The sequence below is a fragment of the Fundulus heteroclitus genome, unplaced genomic scaffold, assembly GCF_011125445.2.
Source record: "Fundulus heteroclitus isolate FHET01 unplaced genomic scaffold, MU-UCD_Fhet_4.1 scaffold_39, whole genome shotgun sequence".
Taxonomy (NCBI): Eukaryota; Metazoa; Chordata; class Actinopteri; order Cyprinodontiformes; family Fundulidae; genus Fundulus; species Fundulus heteroclitus.
This window is the reverse complement of record NW_023396803.1, coordinates 386091-405907: the sequence shown is the minus strand read 5'-3', so window position 1 is coordinate 405907 and position 19817 is coordinate 386091. Positions and strand designations below refer to the sequence as shown.

General features: G+C 40.5%; 1 protein-coding gene across 5 annotated transcripts in view; it reads right to left on the bottom strand.

Annotated features, from left to right (window-relative positions):
* Nucleotides 1-9345, bottom strand: part of LOC105922165 (SPG11 vesicle trafficking associated, spatacsin) — a 78625-nt gene extending 69280 nt beyond the window's left edge. For 2 of the 5 annotated variants that reach the window (XM_036130842.1, XM_036130844.1), the window contains exons 1-4: nucleotides 9123-9345; nucleotides 8908-9015; nucleotides 7815-7886; nucleotides 5125-5290 (exon numbers count right to left, since the gene is read on the bottom strand). In XM_036130842.1, coding sequence (XP_035986735.1) covers nucleotides 5125-5290; nucleotides 7815-7886; nucleotides 8908-9015; nucleotides 9123-9290 — 514 coding nt within the window. In that variant the 5' untranslated portion in view covers nucleotides 9291-9345. Of the gene's footprint in view, nucleotides 1-5124; nucleotides 5291-7814; nucleotides 7887-8907; nucleotides 9016-9122 lie in introns of those variants that run through there. The other 3 variants (XM_036130843.1, XM_036130845.1, XM_036130846.1) reach the window with 3 other exon arrangements.
* Nucleotides 9346-19817: the final 10472 nt, after the last annotated feature.

Sequence of the window (19817 nt, the reverse complement as noted above, 5' to 3'; positions counted from 1 at the left end):
CTGCCATGTCTAAAACATTCTCTGATTTTATGAAACCCAAAAGTCTTATTGACCCATGGAGATCTCGCAATCCCTCTGTTAAAAAATGTTCTTTCTTCTCTCAGGTATATCAATCTTATTCTAGGATTGATCACTTTTTTATTGACAGTACGCTTGATTCATGTGTAAATTCTTCTGACTATTTAGGTATTGTAATATCTGATCATTCACCTTTATTATTAGATATCCAGTTCTCTACCTATAAACGTAGCCCACCACGTTGGAGATTTAATTCTCTTCTTCTGGCAGACAAAGAATTTTGTGAACTCATTTCAAACTCTATTGATGAGTTCCTATCTTTCAATCGTAATGACTCCTCTTCTTATTCATTGTTATGGGAGACACTTAAATGTTACCTGAGGGGTCAAATCATTTAATATTCTGCTCTTTCTAATAAAAAGATTAATGCTAGGCTTGATGTACTTGCATCTGAGATTAGTAACCTTGATCGAAGACATGCACTAAACCCTTCTCCGGAATTGCTTAAGCAGCGTGTTGATTTGCAAGCAGAATTTGATCTCATCTCTACTAATGAGGCAGAGCGCTTGTTGCTACGCAGTCGTGGCTGATATTATGAATATGGCGACAAGGCAAGTCGTTTGCTGGCACATCAATTAAGGCGACAGGCCACTTCCCGTCTGATACCTAGCATTGAAAACAGTTGTGACACTATTACTACAGATCCCCTGGATTTTAATGCTATTTTTAAATCATTTTACTTCTCACTATATAAGTCTGAATTTCCTACAGACAACACAGTAATGAACAAATTTCTTCAGAATCTGTCGAATCCTGTCATTGACACCAATACTGCCAGACATCTGGACTCCCCACTCTCCCTTGAAGAAGTATCAAATGCAATTAACGCTATGCAATCTAACAAAGCCCCAGATCCCGACGGGTTTCCGATTGAATTTTTCAAAACTTTTATTGGTAAATTGGCACCGCTGCTTTTATCAGTATTCAATGAATCCTTGGAAAGTGGGTTATTACCACCAACCCTGACACAAGCCACTATTGCTCTCCTTCTCAAGAAAGACAAGGATCCAACCTCATGTGGTTCATACAGACCATTATCTCTGCTTAATGCTGATGTAAAGGTGTTGGCTAAAGTTGGCTTAGAGAATGTACTTGCTGATATTATATCCGAGGAGCAAAATGGTTTTATAAAGGGGCGTCAATTGTTTTTTAATACCCGTACACTTTTCAATATAATTTACTCTAAACATTCGGCTGAACTCCCTGAACTTGTGATTTCTTTAGATGCCGAAAAGGCATTTGATAGGGTAGAGTGGGAGTACTTGTTTGCGGTTTTAAAGAAATTCGGTTTTGGTGATAAATTTATTTCTTGGATCCGCCCCCTTTATTCATCCCCTAAGGCCAGTGTCCATACTAATGATGTTTATTCTGATTATTTTGCCCTTGGTCGTGGGTGTCGCCAGGGTTGTCCTTTTTCGCCTTTGCTCTTTGCCATTGCTATCGAGCCTCTGTCTATTACACTAAGATCCTCCTCTTTATTTAATGGAATCACCCGTAATGGTATTGAAAATAAATTATCGCTGTATGCGGATGATTTGTTATTATATATAAGCGATTCTACATTTTCTATTCCTGCTGTCTTAAGTATTTTGGAGAACTTCAGCACCTTTTCAGGTTATAAATTAAATCTGGTGAAAAGTGAGTGTTTCCCTATCAATACTGCAGCATGTCATATCCAACTGTCAGATTTACCTTTTCAATTCAGTCCATCAGGGTTTAAATACTTAGGTATTAATGTGACATGCTCGCTGTCTAGCCTTGCATCTGCTAATTTCACTCCCCTTATCTCAAAGATTACATCCGATATTCAGAGGTCGGGTAACCTCCCTCTTTCACTAACTGGCAGGATCAATGTTGTTAAAATGAACATTTTACCAAAATTTTTGTTTTTATTCCAGTCCGTTCCTCTTTTTTTGCCAATAAATTTTTTTGCCTCACTGGATAAGATAATTTGCTATTTTATCTGGGGTGGGAAACCACCTAGGCTTCGTAAAACTTTATTGCAGCGATGCAAACTTAGTGGAGGTCTTGCATTGCCCAATTTTCTAACTTACTATTGGGCTGCTCACATCCATAAACTTTGCTACTGGTTAAAATCTCCTGTATCCTCTTGGTGTAGATTGGAATTATCATCCTGTAGGGGGTCCTCTATACCTGCTTTACTTTATTCCTCTTTACCTACAAAACCTTTATATACCGATAATCAAGTGGTTCTTAACACTCTCAAAATCTGGTACCAATTTCGACGGCACTTTAAATTTGTGGCTGCATCTACCTTGGGTCCTTTAAATAACAACCATCTATTTCCTCCTTCAATTTTGGACTCGACATTTTCAGAGTGGTATGACATTGGTATTACACAACTTAGGTATTTATATGTAGAGGGTGTTTTTGATAGTTTTACCAATTTGGCATCTCGCTATAACCTCCCTGTTACTCACCTGTTTCGCTATTTTCAAACTCGTAATTTTGTGGCGAAGTGTTTCCCTAACTTCCCCTCTCTACCTCCAGAACACCAGTGGGAAACCATGCTTTCTTTTGTTCCTCATTGTAGAGGAATTATTTCAAAGCTGTATGATATTATCTTAATGTTTAGCAACCACTCTAATGCTAAACTTAAGTGTACATGGGAAAGGGAACTGGGAATACAATTACATGAGGAGTCCTGGAAACAGGCCATAAAGAAGGTACGAACCACCACCTCTTGTGCTCGTCTTGGTCTTATTCAATTTAAGGTCTTATACAGGGCACATTTCTCCAAGTCAAGATTATCTGAACTGTATCCAGATGTGGAAGACAAATGTGATAAATGTCATGGCTCTCCATGTCACCTTAGCCACATGTTCTTTTTTTGTCCTGATCTGAACGGTTTCTGGGCGGGTTACTTTACTATTATGTCCTCTGTTCTTGGGGTAAACCTCCAGCCGTGTCTTCTGATTGCTATATTTGGTATTCCTAACCCCTCAATTGTACTTAACCCTACACAAAAGGACATTATAGCTTTCACATCCTTACTAGCAAGACGTTCCTTACTGTTACATTGGAAGTCTGCTAGATATCTTTCTATCTCTCTATGGCTCAAAGATGTCATTTTTTTTTGAAACTTGAGAAAATTAAATTCACAATGAGAGGATGTACAGTCAAATTTTTCCACAAATGGCAACCTTTTATTTCTTATTTTACTAATTTGGACGTTCTACCCAATTGAATGTGTGTCTGTTTTTGTTGTAATTATTATGTTGAACAAATAACCAGTACTATGTGTGTTTGTTGAGTTGAGCCGAGTGGGGGCGTGGGTGAGGGGTTGTTTATTGTTTACTACACGGCACTGTAATTCAATTTAATCATTTTCTTCTACATTATTATTAGAGTGGGTTTTCGTTTTGTTTTTGTGTAGTTATCTTCGTTTTTTCTGTGTGCACATGCATATAAAAAATAAGAAAGGGAAAATGTAAATTGTATTTCCATGTTTGAAAGCATTATATTGTGTTTTTTCCAATAATAATATGTGAAAAAAAAATGAAAAAAAAGAAATGGATCCAAATAGAAGGCAAACCAGTATTCTTTGATCACGACCATCCCAGCAAGGAGGTTAAAAAAGTGCAAAGAATATAACAGCTTTAAAAAGGCACCCAAAGGAGAACAGTACTAAGCTGCAGACACTTCAGAAGTTCTCCGATGACTCGGCCATTGTGGGCTGTGTGTCGCAGGGATCGAGCTGGAGTACCAGTCGGTCATCATGAACTGTATGGACTGGTGTGAGAAGAAACACCTGTGTTCAAACACCAGTAAGACTAAGGAGATGGTGATCGACTTCAGGAGAAGACCCCCACCTCACTCCCCCATGAACATTCAAAGGCAGGACATTCAAACTGGGTGTTCACGCTAATAATATTTAAAACAACTAAACTAAACTAAACTAAATAATAATAACAATAATAATAAACTGGACTGGACTCATTACACCAAAGCTCTGTACAAGAAGGGCCAGAGCTGCCTCCACCTCCTGAGGAGGCTGAGGTCCTTTGGAGTGAGCCAGCCCCTGCCTAAAACCTTCCATGATTCTGTGGTGGCCTCAGCTCTCCTCTACGCTGTCGTCTGCTGGGCCCCAGGCAGTGCAGAGCGGGACAGAAAAAGTCTGAATAAGCTGGTGAGAAGGGCCACTATGTCCTGGGCTGCACTCTGGACTCAGTGGAGGAAGTGGCAGGAAGTGGCAGAGAGGAGGGTGTCCAAGCTTACATCCATCATGGACAACACCTTCCACCCCCTGCACCAGACTGTAGAGGAGCTGAGCAGCTACTTTAGTAACAGACTTGTACACCCTGTCTGTAAAAAGGAGCGCTACCGCAGGTCATTCATCCCTGCTGCCATCAGACTACAATACTGCACTATGACTGAGATAACTTGTGCAATAACTAATGTGCAATTACTATTTAATACCCTGTCCAATAATCCTATTAAATAAGGGACCTCAGCCGTTAGTTATCTCACTAGCTCACTGTTGTTCTTTACCTGGTACCACTTTAATGTGCAACGTCAATCCATATGTATATACTGTAAGTCACATTAAATGTACATAGGCCATTTTAAATCTCTGCTTTATTTCTTGTTTTTTTTCCCCTCGATCCACTGTATACATGTGGATACATGTATATACCTCATGCACCTTTTCCTCCTTTTGGCATAATCTTTTGATTATTGAGCTGATGTGACATGTGAATTTCTCCATATTGTGAGATCAATAAAGTCTATCTTATCTTATCTTACATAGTGCAACTTTGGTTTGGATAGTTCAGTAAATGAAATCACGACTGAAAAACTGCAGTTTTCACTCAAGTTAACTGCAAAATAAAACACTGTTTAATGATATAAAGTTTTTAAGTGAGACAAAGCAAAAACAGAAGAAACCTGGGGAATGTGTTCTTTTCCAGCACTGTACATAAGAAGGGGTCCAATATATGAAGCAATAAGTCCACATTTCCTGAACTGATCTGCCGGTAAGAGTGTTGCAATCATTTTATGAGGTGACAGTTCCAAAAATCTCACCATTTGATTTGAGAAGTTTGTCAACATCAGCCAGGAGCTGTAGCAGCCGGTGAAGATCGTACTGGGATGAGCAGCGTTGGAGCATGGTGAGAAGCAATACTGAGGCCTGGCTCTCCACCCACTGGAGTGGGAAGCTACCTGCGATGGCAGGACCACCATTTCTGAGCTACAGTAAAGGAAACAGTTTAGTGTCAATGTCCTTTCCTTTTGTAATTTGCAAGGTTATTTGATCATTTTTAACATTGTGCCACATTTCTTAGTCTGGTATCCCTCACATTCATTATACAACTGTATAATTACTGTTGCATCTTTTTGTCTAAACAAAATGTTGGAACAGTGAAATACAAGACAGGGAGAATAGTTTACTTTCCTTGTCCTGATCCTGCAATGACGTACTCATTTTGTAAATAGCTTTCAAATCAAAGTAGCTAAAAGATTGTGTTGTCAAATTATTAGTGATGATGTATTTTTTGGCCAGAATATTGCACTTATGTGTTTGGTTATATTCTTTCTTCCCTGCTGGTGCCATTATCCCTGTGGTTAATTTTGAGTGCATCAAGAATAAATAATCTTATTGTCACTCTGTTACCATAATGAAGTGTTATGGAAATATATAATCAGTTTTGTATTAATCGTGTATTTTTGTTAAAGCAGTAAGAGTTACCTACGTTCTAATTGTTAAACTCTGTTGCTTGGACTCTACATGGGATCGGGTTTCCAGGGTCACAAACAGGCAATAAATGAATTCAACCATCTTGTGGGATACTAGGCGAAGTGGGAGTCACATAAGGTTTTATGGGGTACCCCGTCAATAAGGTTGATGGTAAAAGCTTTTTTATTGTTCTTCAATGTTATATTGGTAGAATCTTAGAAACACCTGGTCAATTAATTAAAAGATAACTCCTTGGTTGACACTGGAATGTGGATGTTTTGCTTGTGAGAACACAAGCACAGATAGACTGAGTGTGTACGCAGCCCCCCACCATCATTAAGTTACGTTCACAGTGCGGGCCCCGGCTATTAGAAGTGTGCCCAAGGGCGGGGTTTGGCAGACACTTTTGCAACCGGAGTGGAAGGGTGGGCTTAAGGTTATACTACATGAGCTTTATGATAACATTGTGTGTGTCTCCCCTTGGAATTCCAGTATTAATAAATATATATGGATATTTCAAGTGTTTTGTCTCTGATAACCGTTTTCTTCCTTTGCTGCCAAATTTACAAACTGGGCGAGGCGGGCCATAGTGAATGAGATGGGAAGAACTAGAGGCCGCCTCGTCAGACGTTTTGGTGAGACACCAGCTCAGTATTTACACATAACACAGCAGACATAACAAGACGTAATATTTTTAACCTTTTTTCCCCTCAAAAATTTAGCTGAATGCACAAACAGCACTTCTAGAGAAGCTAAAACCATGGGGTCAGGGTTAGTTCTTAGCATTTGATGAGATTTAAATGTTGAAATCAAACAGACAGAGATCAAACACTTTACAGAATGATGTAAAATACTGTTCAATGGCATGGATGTATTCGACAAACCTCCCTGAGTATGTTTGGTAATAGTTGTTAGCAACAATTTTTAATAATTTTAATGTTCAATTTAATTAATGCACAAGATGAAAAGGTAGCAGTCGGTTTACAGTATGATGTAAAATACTGTACAATTGCATGAATGTATCAGAAAAGATTCCTGTAGAAATTAGGTGTGCAAATAGAAATTAGCAAAAAAAATTAATCTTCGAGTTAAACAGCTGTGCAAATTGCATGGATGTTCTAACAACCACTTTCTGTGAAGCTAAAAGTGTGCAGATAGATGTTAACATATGTAAATAATTAACAATCAACCACAAATTAACACAAATATAATCAACAATCTAGAACCTATGAACTGGTTTTTAATATTTATTTTAGTTTCTATTTTCCAATGTTATATTTTGTTTCTACATTTTTATTCCAAATTGCTTTTATTCTGTTTTATTTTCCGATGTTTTAATCATATAAAGCACTTTACATTGTCTTTGTACTGAAATGTGCTATACAAAGAAATTTGCCTTGCCTTGGTTCACAAGAACCTCTGAACCAGTAGTATGTTTGTAAACATGCAACAGACTATGAACTGGGCTGGGGGTTTATTTGATTCTCAGCAGAGGGCGATAGCCCTCCCAGATTAGGGAAATTAGTCTTTTTAACTGTAATGTTTCTGAATTGTTTACCTGTTGGGAGCACCGCTGGGGTGGGATCTGTGGCAATATGACTGGTCCTTTTCTGGACTCGTACCACATAAACCATGTTAATATCTTGTAGATGGCATCCCAAAATCCCCTGTGCTGACCTCACCACGTGTACTAGATCCTTCTTTTTAGGCCCGTTTACACTACACTTTTTTAACCGAGCCGAGACCAGTCCGAGCTCGGTAACCGAGATAACTCTTGTGTGTAAATGGTCAGCAGACTGAACTGGACCGCGCTAGACATGACCGGACCGCGCTAACTGCAGACCAGTTCCTGAGCAGGTCTCGGACTGTTTTTTTTTTATCCCGGTTATGTGGTAACAAAGAGCGCATGAGCAGACCGCGTCATCCCCTTACAGTCAGCTGACTGTCCGCGGTTTTTCCGGCGTGTCTGGCTGCACGTCCTGATTCACACTCCATTCAGACAAATTTCAGACATCCATAAAAATACTAGCTTCCTTACCATGCCACATGATTTCCAGTGATGATTCTGCTTAGCAGTGCGATGAACCTCAGTGTCTGTCGTTTCCTGCGTCTGTAAAACCGGGATAGTGTGGTGTGTAAACGGTCGTCTCGGCTTGGTTAACTGATCCAAGCTCAGACTGGTCTCGGCTCGGTTAAAAAAGTGTAGTGTAAACGGGCCTTTTATGTGCTCTGTAGCGCCCATACCACACTGAGAAACAAGATGGTTTCAATTGTGGCCCTACAGAGGTTTATGAGTAGCTGTGTAGAAGGTCCAGCCGTTTCAGTTTCCTGAGAAAGAAGAGCCATTTTGGGCCTTCTTCAACACGTGGAAAGTGTTCAGAGTCAAGGAGAGGTCGGAGGCAATGTGAATGCCCAGGAACTGTTCATGCGCTCCACCACCTCCCCCTGTATGCAGAGAGCAGTGTGTTCACTTTTCCTGGACCTCCAGTTGTCCACTATGATGTCCTTGGTCTTGCTGGTGTTCAGGATGAAGTTATTAATGGAGCACCACAGTGTCAGATATGAAACCCACCACAGTGGTGTCTTCTGCAAACTTCACAACCATGTTTGTGGGGTGGATAGCAGAGCAGTCACTTGTAAAGAGGATGGCAAAGCTGAGGACACAACCTTACTGAATTACAGTGTTGAGGATCAATGGGACAGATGTGAGTTTCCTTATCCTCACCATCTGGAGCCTGTTGGTGAGGAAGCCATTGATCCAGGAGCAGAACGGTGCAGATAATCCAGTGTTTCCCCTACCATTTAACAAGTGGTGCAACCCAAGAAGGTCAGGGCATTAGGAAATTATTATATGTTTGTGCAGGTTCCGTTAATTTTAGTAAAATTACCCTTTCCAAATAACACCAGACTGTATCCTGAGCTATTTCAGTATCTATAGCTCCAACAAAACAAGGCAGACATAAGTCTGTCGCAGGTATGTCCAGAGCTCAATTTTACAAGCGTGTACGCAACGTCACATTATAATCTGTCCGGTCAAATGACTGACTGTAAATGTTTGTGAATGGGTAAATATTCACATTTAACTTGAACATTTAAATTTTTGATAATGACAGTGAACAATTCAAACTCACTGTAATAAGTGTCCTCTGAAAGTCCAACAACTTCCCTTTGGCTACAGTGAATTTCCTGTAATCACAACACCACTCAAACATTCTCAGTACCAACACAAGAGGGCAGTCCTGGGAAAAAAGTAAAAAAAAACAAATTCTTTGTTAATTATAGTACTAATGATTTTTTTCCTTTGGTAATATGAACATTATCTTAAACCTAAGTGATTCAATGTTACCTGCTGAAAAAGCTCAAATCCTCTCAGGAGGACCCTGACGTGACCCAGCCACAGCAGTGTCCTCCAGATGATTGACAGATCATGAAGTGTCCATTCATGGTGCTGGGGTGCTTCAGGGAGGTGAGATGTGGCCTTTTTTTTTGTAGTATCATCAACAGAGGTCAGCATCCACACACACAGGCAGGGCAACAGCTCTGTTTCCTGTCAAACACAAGGGCCAGAAAAAGCCAAGAACTGCATCAGGATTAAGATTCCATCTACGATCATGCACTGCCTTCTTCAGAACACAACCTGTTCACATCTTACTGATGCTGATCACTTGCTTTGCAGTAATTAACCCTGTGTTGGATTTTAGAATAGCATACCCCTTGTGGCAAATAGCGATAGCCAGAAAAGCTCTAGGATGCTATGAACCCTTTTGAACTACTGTGTTGAAAATTGACTCACTGCTCAAAACCTTTTTTCCCCAGGTTGACATCTGGTGAAACTGTGATTGTTGCACAGCTCTGTTACGCAGATTGAAAGTTGACCGACCTTGCATATGCACACTAACAAATATGGCAGAAATTTTCATTTTCACATGGGTGACACCACACAGCATGGCTAGCTAGAACTGCCCCTGATCTTACCAAGGCATTTGTTCGGTAGCAGGTTCCCTGTTGGATGTGCCAATGCCAGCAGAGTCTTGTATCGTGAAGGAATGTTCAGAGTTATCATTCAACTCCTCCAGTTCTGGTCCTCTTTGAGCCCTTCTGGAGCCACCTAAACATCACAGCTGTGATAATTTTCCTCCACCTTTCCTCTGTCATGCAAAGTGCCTATATCCTCTTGAATGTACGGCAAGCGCTGTGCGCCAAGGAAATGGGTTTCTTATGAGGCAAATTTTCAAATCAACAAATATGCTACAAGCTTTAAACTGTGGAGAGGTCGTGAGGATGCGGATAGAAGTCCCGGTACACACCGCATGCTAGAAAAAGTCCCATTGTTGATGCTGTGTACTGGCCCACTTAAAACACTGAAACCGATTCAAAGAACTACTTCCTGTCTCCTCCCTAGGCTACACCCACATCCTGAATATCAGTCAATTACAAATTTGTATGCTCTTGGGCATGCAAACACTTTTATCGGGCTGAGCTTTTCAAAATATGACAAAAGATATATAGTAACGCTTCTGATTAAAATACAATGAAATTCTAGATATCTGCATAGTGGTACATCTTTTACAAACTTAAGGGTTTACTGTTTGGGTTTTAGGAAAACATGTAAAGTATTTTAGAGCTGATTCAGCAAGGAGCTTCTGAAAGGTTTTAGTACAATTCTTTGTTGAGACTGACTGTGTGTTAAATGAGATAAGGTGAACTTTGTCACAGTAGGGAGTAGAAACAGCCATGGAACAGTGTTGTATAAAGTACTGAAATCTCGGAGTCAAGTAAAAGTATAGGTACCTCTCCAAAATATGACTTTGGTAAAAGTCCAAGTCACTGACTGAAATGTGACTTGAGTAAAAGTCTTAAAGTATCTGAAATGTCTTGTACTTAAGTATGAAAATTACTGTAAAAATAGATGTACTCAAGTAATGTAACATAAAGTATAAGTAAAAAGTAAAACAAAGCAAATGCAGTTTGAATGGCATTTTTTATATTTTGGTAAACTTTGAACGTCAAATTCACTTAAAATAATATAAACAACCAAGTGCAAGAGAAATTTAGACCAAGTTTAGACAGAAAATACAACCTTTTTGTAAGCTTTAAGTTTTCCTTCTTCAAGTAAGGTCAGTGCTGTGCACTTTAAAATTGTACACAAACAAGTGCAGGCAAAATTTAGACCAGGGGGTGTATACTAAGAACATGGTTAAGTGATAAACCAGGCTTAGTTAACCTACAGGAAGTGGTAAACCTGCTAATAGATACACCTGCAGGTATCATTTGGTTAAGAAAATTAGGACTATTAGATGCTTTACCTATACCACAAGGTTAATTTAACCTGCTGTACTACTGAACCAGCTTCTTATCCTGTTGATGGTGTTGAACAAGCCCAGGCAAGTCCCGACTTTGAATGTATTGGAGTAAAAGTATGCAATTAAGTTCAGAAATATAGTGAAGTAAAAGTTATCAAAAAATGTTATACTCCAGAAAAGTATAAAGTACTCCAAAATATACTTAAGTACAAAAGTTAAGTAGTTTTACTTCGTTACTATACAACACTGCCATGGAATGAGTAAAATGATGTTGCAGAGAACTTTCAACTGTCAGACATTGAAAGGCAAGACACACATTGGATGAAATCTGTTAAGACTTATGTAGAAAAACTGCTGCAGATGCATTTGAACCTTAAGATTACTACTTTAAGATAGGTCATGCAGAATGTAATGATTACTTTGCAGGATTTTTAAGCGAAGAGCTAAATAATTGTGAACGGGAATATCTGGATGTGAAAATCCTTGAAGGAGGTTTTGAATAAAATGACACATGAACAGGATCTTGTTACGTACACTAATTACACTTTTGTTTCTGTTTTTGAACAGCCTTGTGTCTGCCGACCATCTTCACGGAGCAGTTTATTCGGGGGAAATGCAAAATAAAATGCTCATTACCCGAGCTAGAACTGAACACACATTGCCATCCAGCTGAATCATCTCCTATGAGCGAAGGAGCAAGAAGACTGACAAAGCTGGGGGAAGAAGCCAGAGAATTATGATTTCTTATCCTGAAACGGAGGAGAGTTGCCTGAGAACCCTAAGCCGACCACTTAAGCGCGATTAGATTCACATCTGCCATGTGCTCTGAATGGCCTGAAGTCTTTCTTTATGTTGCATTCTTAACATACTGACTCTTTGGATATTGTATTACTGTGTTTTCAACTGCCCTGTTCCACTGACTGATCCTGTTTGATTTTCTGTGTTATGAGATTTATATTGTAATGTTGCATTATGTTGATCATTATGGTTTTATTAGAAAGAATGGAAACTGCCTGCTTCGGACTCACACACACCAAGACCTATGGTTTATGCAATTGTTTGCTTTGATATAGGCAGAACCAGGATCTGATTGACACCACAAATCCTTAATATAATGATAATTTTCAGATTCAATATCGGGTGTTCTTGCTCAGTCTTGCTCAGACTGCCCGCCCTGTAATGCCCCCTACTGGTGCTCTTGGATTTGTATGGTATGAGAGTGATGGATGTTCATCCATCCAAGTGGGAGGTTTTTCCAGGGTGGGGGTAGAGTAGATGGATTCAACCTTGGGTACTGAACAAGCTTAGCTTAACTAGTCTAATGTAAAATTAAAATAATGTGCACATATGGCCTAACTCATTTAGTTTGTAACGAAGTTGTTTAATAGTTTTAAAATTGTTTGTAGAATTATTTATTGTAATTGTGTTTGTTTAGGATTTCTTATTTAATTAATGGGTTATTTTCACATGATTTATTACTGGGTTTTTATGGAGGAAGTTTACATTGGTTTTAAAAGGAAGTAATGTTTGTACACCCTTAGTGGTTTTACCTTGTTGGGTGTGGCCCCTTTTAAAAAGCCAACTTGTTGATTCATAATGAGAGTAAGCTTTGGAGTGTCACCTGCTGTTCTGCTGCTCTCTGCTACTAGGTAAAACCTTGACTGCTTAACCTCCATGGACTTTTTGACTGAACTTGCACTTTTTGGATTTTTTGAATTGAAAATAAAAAGGACACGGAAATTGTGGACATCAAAGCTGCTTGACCTTTAATTTTTTTGTTTGTTGGTACAAACACTGTTTATTCCATCGCCCGTGTCAACCTGACCACACCGATCCACACAGTGGCATCGTGTTGACATAGTTGAACCCTAAATTGTAGACAAATGCTAAACCTTTGATCCTGTGTGTTAAAACTCTATGGTGAAGTATTCATGCTGATCATTACTAAAATTGCCAGTACGGCGAACCTTTTTGGGGTCCCACATTATGATTATAACTGTTATGGTTCCTTGTGTTTTCTTCATATATTCATGTGATGAGTCGTCTCTGTGATCAAAGGGGTGGAATGTTATTGGATTATTATCGTAAAACCACTACTGTCCCTAGACTTGAATTAACAGCAGCAGTAGTTGCACCACAAACAAGTGTAATGTTAAGGAATGAACAGGAGATAAGCGATCTTCAAGCACATTTCTGGACAGCTTCCAAAGTAGTGTTGGGATACATGAAAAATTATGCAAAAATATTTCAAGTGTTTGTGGCAATAAGGATTCAAAGAATAAAGTAATTTACAGAGCCGCATCGGTGGCATCATGTTCCATCTGAAAGTAATCCTGCAGACTACGCATGAAGGGGACTAAATATTCAACAGCTACTCAAATCAAACTGGTGTAAAGGTCCTGCGTTTTGTAGCAAAATGAGCTACCCATTGAAAAGGATATGGTTACTGAAGTTTTGCTTAACGACCTACACGTAGGTGTTGAGTATGTGTATGTGTACATACACGTACACATACTCAACACCAAAGTACAAGAAAGGACAACAATAGTAGACCGTCTCACCAAATTCTCAGACTGGAGAAGAGCTGTCAAAGCTATCACTGATCTAAGGAAATTTGCGAAAGATTTTAAAGGAGTCACGCAAACAAAATGTGAAACACAAGTGTTGAGGACAGACAAGAAGCAGTTCGAGTAATTATACCAACAGAGTCACACCTGTGATGACGGATGACCACTCAGAAGCTATATAGCCTGGTGTCATCCTTAGCTCTGTTTCTACAGAACCTTCTTGCAGAAGCAAGGATTTTGAGTGACAAAGAAACTCATTCATAGAACCGTAGTTACATAAGTAACTTTCATTTTATTTTGAATATTTCTGCTTCTTGTCTGTCCTCAACACTTGTGTTTCACCTTTTGTTTGTGTGTAGATGATACTCACAATCCAATGGAACAGATGCTGCCTCGAAAGAGGATAGCTTAACCTCGGACCCCCATGACACAGGAAAAGCTGGTCCGAGATTTACAGTGGCCGCAATGTACGCTCCCAAAGCCCTTACTGGGCACAATAACTCAGACCCAATCATATGGCACAATTATATGAATCAACAGCGGGTTCAACTGCTGGCATACGGTCCAGGCTGGCCTTCACCGATTCATGCATGGCAGCCGAACCCTGACCTTCTGAGGAGAGAAGTGACAGGTCCAGCTGACAGGCGTGCAACTCCCTCAGGTATTCCTCTGGTGGAGGTACAGAAAAGGGAGTAGGAGCCCGTCCGCGCCTTAAAATGCACTCCCGGAACCAGATACCTCTCCTTGTGGGAGTTCCAGCAGCAGCTGCTTCAGCCATAGACATGACATCCCGCATGGAACTGTCACCGGCCTCTCCAACCGCAGTCTGAGATGAAAACGAACCAGTCTCAGAGGTTTGAGAGGACCCTGCCTCCTCCTCATCTCTAAAATGAGATGCAGAAGCAGCCAGAAATGAGATGTCCTCTTCCGCAACCAGATCAGGCATGGGTGGGGAAGAGAGCCCAGCCACTGGAAGTGAGGCATCAGACTGACGTGTCTGGAACAAGGATTTCATCTCTGCCAACCCCGCCGACAACTGCTCCACCCTTGTTGCCAGGCCCTGGTCAAGTTTGGCCCATTTCCTCCTGGAGGGGGGCACCGAGACTGCGGTCCCACCACAGCGCTTAGAACGCCCAGGGGGAGCCACCTGCCCAGGGGGCGGAAGGTCAGAGCCCTCCTGGGGGCACAACTGGGCCAACCACGCAACCCTCACTGCATGGGGCATAAAACTACAGTTCAGGCAGGGATTCCCAGACAGTGCCTCCACAAGGTGCTCACGTCCAAGGCAAGTAGGGCACAGGTCGTGGCCATCCTCAGCCGGGAGGGCAGCCCCAAAATCCATGCAGCAGTGGGAGCCATCCATGTCGAAGGTCGACAAGGCTCAGCCCAATTGAGAAACGAAAAATTAGCCAAAATCGGGAGAGGGGGCGTGAACGCAGCCGTCACCACTTATAGGAGAGGAGACCAACAAAAGAGGCTGGAAACAAAAAGAGGCTGATATTGGGAGAGGGGGCGATAACTGCTACCATCACCAGGCACAAAACCAATAAAACCTAACAATGAGTAGGGGCGGAAACGCTGCCGTCACCGGTTCTCAACCAAAACAGCACCAAGCTGTAGTAGGTAACACGATAACAAGAAGCCGTGAGCTGGGAGAGGGGGCATGGACGATACAGTCACCAGCAAACAGCGAACTGACCTTCCAAAATCCTCTAGCAGATCAACCTGTTGCAGCCCTGGGAGGGCGGAGAAAAGCCAAAAGCAAGAAACAGGGGCGTCAAACAATGGGGAAGCAAAACCATATAGCGAACCACTTGCAAAAAGAAAAAAGAAGCCAAGGATGAAACCAGGCTATATAGCTTTTGAGTAGTATCACAGGTGTGACTCTGTTGGTATAATTACTCGAACTTTCAGTGCTTTCAGCACCGCCCTTTGGCGTTCAGTAGGGATGAAATAGAACTTGCACATGAAAGCAAATTCAGCAAGGAAATCAAGGTCTTAACTCAAGAAAACACATTCAACTCACGGATAAGTGACACAAGCTGTACAGCTTAAATTTGTTAAAAAGCATGGAGTACTTAGAGTGGAAGGACGTTTAACAAGAGCAAGTCTGCACTCATATCAAACATCCTGCCGTTATCCCCAAATCAAGTCGTGTGTCATCTTTACTCAAACACTTTCATGAAAAGGTACAACATCAACGAAGAAGAATAACTATCAACAAGCTGTGCTCCAGTGGACTATGGACTATAGGATGAAGCAGCACAGTTGCATCTCAGATTTACAAGTGCACAACCTGCAGAAAGTATAGGAGAAATACTCAAGATCAACCAATGTCAGATTTGCTAGAGGATACGATGGAAACACCTCCATTCTCTTATTGTGGTATGGACTGTTTTGGACCTTTGTATGTAAAAGATGGTAGAAAGGAATGTGGTAGGTATATGTTCCAGGGCAATACATATTTAAATGTTGGATGATCTTACTAGTGATGCTTTTATAATGCATTACATTGTTTAAGACAAATCAGGTGTGACCAAGGCAATAATTTTGTTGGTGCAAAGGGAGAGTTTTTGACTGCACTAACAGTTGAAACAATATGGATGTGAGTTTGTTCTGAACACCCCCTCTTCAAGCCACATGGGAGGTGTTTGGGAGAGCAAAAATAGAACTATTAGAAGTGTTTTAACTAGTGTTTTAGATCAAACTTCTTCTGCCCTCAGAGTGCAAAGGTGAATGACATTGTTATTCTTCAAGAGGACAATTCTCCAAGTAATAAGTGGAAACTACAATCGTTCAACTTCTGAAGAAGTTGAAGAAGGCGCCCGCCTGGTGGTGCGCGTAACCTTCAAAGGCAAAGCTTTCTTAGTTCCTTGGTCGTAGGCTATCATCACTTGGGGATTTTAAATCAAATCTTCTGAATGAAAAGGATTTGTCTTCATCAAAACCTGCCGATGGGGAAAACTTTGTGTCTACAGAGATGCAAACTGCGTATATCGATCTGAGACGCAGCTAATGAGCTAATTGGCGACAGCCGACAGTCAACATTTGCCATTCATTTGCTATGGTAGTCCTAAACCACTACTGACATAATAAACTTTTTGGCCACAAGCGTAATTTTGGGGCCGTTGTTTCCACCTCTTCTCTTAGAGCCGTTTCTGATAGAAGAAAAGGCAAAACCGGTCCAAACAAAAGGTTGTAACATTTACATTTGTAACCTCTGCCTTACATAAACACTAGAATTAAATCTTAATAAATAAAATTATAGACAATTATTTCAGTAACTCAATTCAGTAAGTGAATTGATATATACGGGAGTTGGACAATGCAACTGAAACACCTCTCATTTTAGTGTGGGAGGTTTCATGGCTAAATTGGACCAGCCTGGTGGCCAATCATCATTAATTGCACGTTGAACCAATAAGAGCAGAGTGTGAAGGTCCAATTAGCAGGGTAAGAGCACAGTTTTGCTCAAAATATTGCAATGCACACAACATTATGGGTGACATGGGTGAGTTCAAAGGAGGACAAATTGTTGGTGCACATCTTGCTGGATGTGTCAAACCTTTCTTCAATTGAATAAAAACAAAACTGAAGTAATATTATTTGGACCAATAGAGGTTGTAGTGATGGACTTAGACCTGAACCTCCAAAAGCATTTACAGACAGTGACAAGGTCGGCTTTCTATCACCTGAGGAAAATTTCCAGGATTAAAGAACTAATGTCTCAAAAGGACCTGGAAAAACTAATCCATGCATTTATATTTAGTAGAATTGATTACTGCAACGGTGTTTTCACAGGTCTGCCTAAAAAGTGGACCAGACCGCTGCAGCTGATCCAGAACGCTGCTGCCCGCGTCCTCACCAAGACTAAGAAAGTAGAGCACATCACCCCAGTTCTAAAGACCTTACACTGACTCCCTGTATCTCAGAGAATAGACTTTAAAATACTTCTGTTAGTTTATAAATCCCTAAATGGCTTAGCACCTAAATACATTACAGACTTGTTATCAGTGTATCAACTTTCCAGACCACTAAGGTCTTCTGGCTCCAGCCTACTCTGCATACCTAGAACCAGAACTAAACAAGGAGAAGCAGCATTTAGTTCCTATGCTCCGCTTATCTGGAACAAACTTCCAGAAAACTGTAAAAGTGCGGAAAGCCTGAGTTCTTTAAAATCAAGATTAAAAACAAATTTTTTTACAATTGCCTTTGACTGTTCTAGTTAAACTGTTTTACTGTTTTTAATGTTCTTCTTTGTTTCTACATTTTATTCCTACTTGCGTTTATTTTGCTATATTTTAATCATGTAAAGCACTTTGTATTGTCTCTGTACTGAATTGTGCTATATAAATAAATTTCCCTTGCCTTGCCTTGCATCTGTGACCAAGACAGCAAGTGTTTGTGATGTATCAAGAGCCACGGTGTCCAGGGTAATGTGGACGAACCACATCCAACAAGATTAACTGTGGACGCACGAGGAAGCTGTCTGAAAGGGATGTTCGGGTGCTAACCCGGATTGTATCCAAAAAACATAAAACCACATAACTCTACTTATAACTAACTTTCTGAAATATAAACTAAAGGTCACCAATCAGTTCTAAAACATCTTTAGATAAACTCTTGTTGAGCCCTGGAGTATAGAGGACCAAGTCTTCCATATATAAAAATAAATACAGAAATAAATAAATGCTCAATAAATAAATATGCATACAATTATGTGCCACCAAAAATACAATGCACAAATAAATGTAGATAGAAAATGAATTATACAGTGAGAAAAAATGTATATATTTCCTTTAATTAGCCACTTTATTTATTAATTACTTATTTTTTTAAGTATTTATTTATGTGCATGTTATAATATTTTTGTCTGTTTTATTCTTTCTTTGTATTTTTTTGCCCTATTTATTTCTCCGATGCTATTTATTTCTGCCTGTCCTTTTTACATTTCTGTTTGTCCTTTTTACATTTCTGTTTCTCGTTTTTACATTTCTGTCTGTCCTTTTTACATTTCTGTCTCTCCTTTATACATTTCTGCCTGGCCTTTTTACATTTCTGTATGCATTTCTGCCTCATTATGCAAATGAGGGGGGCTGTGTCTTAAGGGCTCAACTTCTTCCCATTGGTTGGTTAGCATTTTACTGCGTCGGTCAAATCTACATGGCTTTTCCCCGACATGAAGCATTGTTTAACAATGTCAAACTCAGCAGGCAGACGTTCGGTGGCCGACCTCTTACGGGAAGCTGCTAATAGACTGGAAGAGTTAGAACGCTGTACATTTGGAATCTGAAATGTTTTTCGGTGGTTTCAGATTCAGCTTTCCAGATCAATAACTCATCGGCAGATGATTTATTCTACAAAACAGACACCTCTCCGCAACCACCGCAAGGCAAACACTGAGCTACAACCGTAGTTTCCTCAAAACGAGTCCGTGGGCCAGAATCTGTGGGACGTCTCCTTAAAAACTTTCGTATGAACTGTCAGACGGCAACTTTCTTGCACTTAGATAGGTTGCTACACATAGCAGTGATCTCAAAACACCAATAATCCCACGTCTTCACTTGCACATTAATAAGTTATTGCTGATAAAAAATCTAAACTGTTGCGCTCCGGTCCGAGAGGTCATGTGATTCGATTTTTGCTGCTCAGCCAATCAGATCGCTGTATCGTCAGCTGAGTGCGTTCAATGTGTAGGTGTTGTAAACATTTGTTTCCAGACGAAGAAAGCCCAATAATAGCATTTTCTGGCGCCAGTTGGCAAAGATCTTGATGGCAAGGAAAAAGAATCAACTTATCATTACCGCCCCTCTAGTGGTGCGCTCTGTTCCTCATCTTTATATTATCAGCAGCGCAACCAGCTACCGTAACACCTGTTAAATGTATCACTGTTATAGCTCCAAAGGTCCAGAAACTCATCTGTGCTATAGCGCAGCAACGCGGTGCAGTTTTGAAAGAAAAGATAGCCAGTGTGGGTGTTAGCTTTAGGCCTAGCACGCACCCCCCTCCGCGTTCACAGGCTTTGTTTATGTTCCGGTCGCCGGCTGAGTTGCACTTCCGCCCAGCCGGGAGAAGTCGGCAGGTTCCAGTGTTCTGGAGATCTATAGGATGACGGGAATATCGGCGATAAATGTATCACTGTTATAGCTCCGAAGGTCCAGAAATTCATGG